We start from the raw sequence: 6,814 nt of genomic DNA, 5'->3' as shown, positions 1-6,814 counted from the left end.
TTTATTTTATTTTTATTTATTTATTTTTTTTTTTGTGGAACCGGGGATTGAACTCAGGTGCTTGTGCTTGCCAGACAAGAGGTTATTCTACTGAGCCATCTCCCTGGCCCCCTTCTCTTAGTTCTTGAGAAGAAAGGTTTGTACTAATATTGTTTAGACAAGATATTATGTCTGCATCTTGTCCTCTGAATAACCAGCGTGAAGACAACAATATGCAGTGTATTAATTATTGTAACTTTCCTGCTAATCTATTTCAAGACTGTGTCATCTTTATTTCTCATTAAAATGAATAAAATAAATAAATTCAGTAAAAGAAAAAAGACTTCATCTGCTCAGATGATCAAGAAATGGCCATCTGACGGAAGCGAGCAAATATAATATATATTATACAGTTATATCCATTCCATATAATCCATTCCATGCAGTACATTTGCACAGGAACTCAGAATACAAATAAAGAGTTTCATTACCTTATACCCCAACGAGGCTGAAATAGTAAGTTTAAGTCCAGAGTGACAAAAAAAAATTGTATAAATACATCAGAGATAGACTGACTCAAAATCTCTACACTACGAACAATGCTAGTCAGGTGATGTATCAGAAAAGCAAACTACTTTAGCAAGTACTAGTGAGTGTAAAATGGTAAGTTCAATGACAGAACTACACAAGGACAGGGAGCCTGATGTGAGAAACCCAAATCTGGCAAGAGCAGAAGGCCTAGCTTCCTAGTAATAAGGCTTAGTGAAGAGCCACAGAACGCTAATGTCTATGTAAGACTTTTCCTTTAATTTTAATAAGAACCTTATATTGCACAGGTAAAGAAATATTCTTTCCCAAATTTTTTAGAGCTACAGTTCAAAATTTTGTCCTGCTCCAAAGCCCACATTATCTACCATTCCCTTCCTTGGCTGCTGCTCAGTAGCAATAAACAAGGAAACAAAAAACTTCACCAAGTTGCACGGTGCTATTTCAGCTATGGAAGGCAATAATTCCAGTAATTCTCCAGGAAATAAAATCACAAAAGCTACAAATCAAGCAAAACTTTGCACACATTGAGTAGGTCTCCCAGGTGCAGATGTGCATTCAACCCAATCAGAGCTTGGAAAACCAAAGCCCGCAGAATAAACTTGGCTCTTAGCTAATCAGCTGTCAAACTAAAAAAGATTTTGAAATTTATCAAAAGGTTTTAACAGTAAAAATGCAATAAAGAAGGTAAAGATCATATGTGAACAACAAAGCTTAGAATATTTTATTTCTGGTCCTTAGTAGAAACATTTGCTGACCTCTGGACTAGATGAGTTTACCTGAAGTAAAATTAGCGAAGTCATAGAATAAATAAGGTTTTTCGGGCCCTTTATCCCAAATGCACTATTTACTTGACTGGCTACATTGTATCTGTATTTATCTTTAAATCATTAAATATCCACCATTGGCCCTGGCCTGAGGTTTGAGCTAGAGGTAAATGTACAGAGTCACATAAACAACACTATAAGACTGGCTCTATACTCTATACAAGTGATTAGAAAGCACTGATGCTAAACCAGACTTTGGTGGGAATATATGATTTAGCAATTTGTGCAGTGGGGGCCCACGGAGAGGGCAAGCTAGAAGGAGCCAGAAAATTTAGGGAAAACTGCGGAAACCCATGGAAATCAAAGGGAGGACAGCCTACTATAAACATCGCCTGACCCTTCCAACACCATCTCTAAAATAATCTGTCCACTTCCAGGTAAGCTATGAATCAACTGCAGAAATTCTGAGTGGCAAAATTCATTTCCCTTCATTTTTATGGACTGTGCCCAGAGACTTCCATCAAACTAAAGCAATGGCTCAACTGATTCAGAAATCTGGATGGAGCTGGATTGGTGTCATAACCACAGATGACAATTACGGACAACGGCTCTTGGCACTTTCACAGTCCAGGCTGCAGCAAATAATGTGTATAGCTTTCAAAGAAGTTCTCCCAGCCTTCCTCTCTGATAAGACCTTTGAAGTCAAGATCAATCAGACCCTTCAGAAAATCATCACAGAGCCCCAGGTTAATATCATTGTAGTATTTCTGAGGAAAGTCCACGTTTTCAATCTCTTCAATAAAGCCATCGAAAGTAATATAAATAAGATGTGGATTGCCAGCGATAATTGGTCGACTGCTACCAAGATCATCACCATTCCCAATGTTCAGAAAGTTGGCAAAGTTGTGGGATTTGCCGCAGAAGAAGGGATATGTCATCTTTCCACTCCTTTCTTCAAACTCTGCACAGGTATCCAAATGACAACAAGCTCCTCCACGAATATGCCATGCTTTCTTCTGCCTGTGAATGTGTCAACAACAGTGATTTGAGTTGATGCACTTCCAACCATTCTCATGAAATACTGACCTACAAGGTTCACAAAGCTGAGGAGAGGAACTTGTCCGTGAGAAACAGCTTCCTCTGGTGCTACATGGAACCAGGGCTTGTTGGCGGTGGGCAGCTTGTGGTGTTTGCCCTTGCTTATGCTCTCTGGGCTCTGTGCCACACTCGGAGCCATTGGAACCCCCACACCTTCCAGCCATGGGCGGTACTACCTGCCTTACACAGCCCAGAGAATATCACTGCTTCGTGGTAACTTCATTGATTTATTTTGCAAATATTTATGCTCATGGCTCTTAATCATATTCCTTTTAGAAAAAATGGTCAGTGTCTGAGTGGCCTGTGTCTTCATCACAGCCCTTTTTCTTAATGACGACACTTATCTTTTGCCCTCACCTCCTGCTCTTGCCAACCAAAGTCTTATACTTTTATTTCCCAAGAAGATTCTATTAGTAATTCTGTCTTCTTTAAAAACATGAAATTTTCAATACCTCATATAAATGATCTCTTTTAACATTTTTAACCACAGGAACTAGAACCTTTTGTTGTTGCTAAATATAGTAGAATATCACTTTTCTGAAATACTTGGAACTAGAAGTGTTCCAGATTTTCAACTTTTTCAGGATTTGGATGGAGAGAGAGTGGGAGAAAGACAGATCTTGGGAATAGACCCAAGTCTAAATGCCAAATTCATTATGCTTATACATGCCTTGCTCCTGCCCAAAGCTAATTCTATACAATGTCTTCAGCCCTCCTGCACTATGACTGTGGGGTTAGATGTGGAATCTTTCTCTGTGTTGTCATGCGGGCACTCACAGTGTTTCAGATTTTGAAGCATTTGGTATTTCAGACTTTGAGTTAGATGTGTTCAGCATGTATCATGGATAAGGAACCTACAGCTAAGAAGCATCATAAATAAGGCCTAGCTCGAATCTTCTGACGCTAGATTCTGCTTTGCTTTGTATTACTGATGGTTTTTTACCCTGGTACCTCCAGTTAGACTCCAGTGCCAAAGCTGCTCTGTCTGAGCCTAGACAACATCAAGGGAATGGTGTTCATCCAGTTCTAGTTTTACAGGTTTAAATGAACTACCAATTTCGTATAAAGCTGGTTCTCTGGCCAGAGATGTAGCTCAGTGGCAGAGCACTTGCCTGGCAAGTGTGAGGCCCTGGGTTCAATTACCAGGACCAAAAAAAAAAAATCCAACTCATGCTGAGTGTGGTAGTACACACTGTAATCCCAATATGTGGGAAGCTGAGGCAAGAGGAGAACCATGAGTTTAAGGCCAGGCAGGGCTATGTAGTGAGTTCAAGGCCAGCCTAAATACATAGTGAGACCTATGTAAAAAAAAAAAGGGGGGGAGGAGTCCTATCCCAGGTCTGGTGAGTGTGAGGAAAGAGTTTCCGGCTACCCTGCACTGGCGGGACCCACTACTGGTCCCAGCCCAGGCGCAGCATGGGTGAGACACTCTTCCACCCCCTTGGGATGCCCCTCACCACTCCGCAGCACCTCTCCCACCCCACCCGCCAAGTAAGAATTTCTACCACGTTCCGGGAACCCCCAGACCCAGTCCTAGCCCAGACCCGGTGAGTGTGTGGGAAAGCTGCCTCTCCCTCCTACTCCACCTTGTCCCCTCCAGGCACAACTCAGGTCTGACATACAGGCCTGGGGTTTAACCCTGCAGCTACAATACCTGCAGAGAGTGTAGAGGATAGAACCACCCAGCTAGTCCAGGAGCAGAACATCTTGCCAGAGGGGCACAACAGGTTCACCCTCAAGGGCAGCAGCAGGAAGGAGCTGAGCACAGCAGCCAGACTGAAGCCAGGCACAACTGGATAAATCCAAACTTTGCAAATCTGCACCTGAACTTCAGGACGTGCTAAGGTTATAACTGCAACGAAGATCTACAACAAAGGTCAGAAGACAGTGCTACACAAAATGGTGAGAAAGAACAAAATGAAACCTCAGAACCCAACCCCACCCGTAACAAGTGCAGAAGACACTAACACAGAACAAATTGGGAATCACAGAGCTGAAATCAATGAATCAACAGCTTGTGAAATGAAAAAAAACAGCGGCAGAAAGGTATAGAGGAACTCACATTGGAAACAAAAAAGAAATCCCTGAATAAATAACATCTGCAGTAAAGAATCAAATGCAAAAACATATGGAGGAAACCCAGTGCCCACCCAGAACAAGGGCAGAGGACACTAGCTTGGCTCAAATGCATGAATTAATAGCGTCGATGGTAAATAAGCAACAGCAGAAAGATATAGAGGAACTCAGAGCGCAATTCTTTTCTGAAATAAAAAAAAGAATTTTCAGAACTCATAGCATCTGAAGTAAAGAAGCAACTACAGAAACATAGGGAAGAAACCCAATCTGACAAAAACACTGCAGTAAAAGAATTTATAACTGCTTCTAAAGAAGACATTGATTAAAAAAAAATAGAGGAGGTTAGAAAAATGACGGATTCCTTGAATGAGCATTACAGGAAAGAAATAGATCGCATGAAGGAGAGTCAAAGAGATATAGAGGAAATTAAACTCTCAATCACAAGCTTGCAAAACTGTTTAAGTGAAAATGAAGACAGAGATTCAGATCTTGAAGATGCTGATGCAGCTAGTGAAAAGGTAAGAAAGGATCTCTTAAAAACAATGAGGATGCAGGAAAGAATAATCCATCACCTGCAAGATGATGCAAAGATGAACAATGTAAGACTAATAGGCATCAATGAGAAAGAAGGAGTCAATACAAACGACATTAAAAAAAAATATGGACACCACTCCTAGCCCAGTTCCAGTGAGTGTGTGGGAGAGCTTTCCGGCTACCATGCTCCAGCAGGACCAACTATGGGTCCCAGCCCAGGTGCAGCGTGGGAGAGACCGTCTTCCATCCTCTTGGGACACCCATCACCACTCCGCAGCACCTCCCCCACCCAGCCCGCTGAGTAGAAATATCTGCTGCATTCCAGGAACCCCCAGACCCAGTCCTAGCCCAGGCTCAGTGAGTGTGTGGGAGAGCTGCCTCTCCACCGTACTCCACCTTGTCCCCTCCAGGCACAGCTCAGGCCTGGCTTACATGCCTGGGGTGTAACCCTGCAGCTACAACCCCTGCAGAGAGTGTAGAGGATAGAACCACCCAGCTAGTCCAGGAGCAGAATATCTTGCCAGAGGGGCACAACAGGTTCACCCTCAAGGGCAGCAGCAGGAAGGGGATGAGCACAGCAGCCAGAACCAAGACAGGCACACCTGGCTAAATCCAAACTTTGCAAATCTGCACCTGAACTTCAGTACGTGCTAAGGTTATAACTACAACGAAGATCTACAGCAAAGGTCAGAAGATAGTGCTACACAAAATGACGAGAAGGAACAAAATACAACCTCAGAAACCAAGCCGACCGATAACAAGTGCAGAAGACACTAACACAGAACAAACTGGGAATCACACAGCTGAAGGCAATGAATCAATGGCTTCTGAAATAAAGAAACAGCTGCAGAAAGGTATACAGGAACTCAGATTGGAAACAAAAAAGAAATCCCTGAATAAATAACATCTGCAGTAAAGAATCAAATGCAAAAACATATGGAGGAAACCCAGTGCCCAACCAAACAACTGCGGAGGACACTAGCTTGGCTCAAATGCATGAATTAATAGTGTCGATAGTAAATAAGCAACAGCAGAAAGATATAGAGGAACTCAGAGCGCAATTCTTTTCTGAAATAAAAAAAATTTTCAGAATTCATAGCACCTGAAGTAAAGAAGCAACTACAGAAACAGGGAAGAAACCCAATCTAAAAAAAAACACTGCAGAAAAAGAATTTATAACTGCTTCTAAAGAAGACATTGAAAAAAAATAGAGGAGATTAGAAAAATGACGGATTCCCTGAATGAGCAATTCAGGAAACAAATAGGTCGCATGAAGGAGAGTCAAACAGATATAGAGGAAATTAAAATCTCAATCACAAGCTTGCAAAACCGTTTAAGTGAAAGTGAAGACAGAGTTTCAGATCTTGAAGATACTGGTGCAGCTAGTGAAAAGGTAACAAGGGATCTCTTAAAAACAACTAGGATGCAGGAAAAAATAATCCATCACCTGCAAGATGATGCAAAGATGAACAATTTGAGACTAATAGGCATCAATGAGAAAAAAGGAATCAATAAAAATGATATTTAAAAATATGGGCAGAAGTAATAGCAGAAAATTTCCCAAATATGAGGAAACAATGTGACATTCAGGTAATTGAAGCATACAGAACACCAAGCAACCACAACCCAATGAAAAACACACCGAGACATATAATAGTCAAGATCCCAGAAATTCAGCACAAGAATAATCTACTGAATGCCGCTAGAGAAAAGAAGCAGATCACATTCAAAGGAAAATCCATCAGAATTATGGCTGACTTCTCATCACAAACCATGCAAGCAAGAAGAGCATGGAGCAGAGTACTTCAGGTCCT

The 6,814-nt window shown here is 41.6% G+C and overlaps 1 protein-coding gene across 1 annotated transcript in view; it reads left to right on the top strand.

Moving 5' to 3' along the window:
• Gprc6a (G protein-coupled receptor class C group 6 member A) overlaps positions 1–6,814 on the top strand; it is a 93,101-nt gene that overhangs the window by 54,952 nt on the left and 31,335 nt on the right. The window contains 2 exon segments of the mRNA XM_012514527.1: positions 1,726–2,207; positions 2,210–2,559. Coding sequence (XP_012369981.1) covers positions 1,726–2,207; positions 2,210–2,559 — 832 coding nt within the window.

The sequence above is a fragment of the Octodon degus genome, unplaced genomic scaffold (assembly GCF_000260255.1).
Source record: "Octodon degus isolate 3935 unplaced genomic scaffold, OctDeg1.0 scaffold00034, whole genome shotgun sequence".
In the NCBI taxonomy this organism is placed as follows: Eukaryota; Metazoa; Chordata; class Mammalia; order Rodentia; family Octodontidae; genus Octodon; species Octodon degus.
This window is presented reverse-complemented; position numbering and strand designations above follow the sequence as displayed.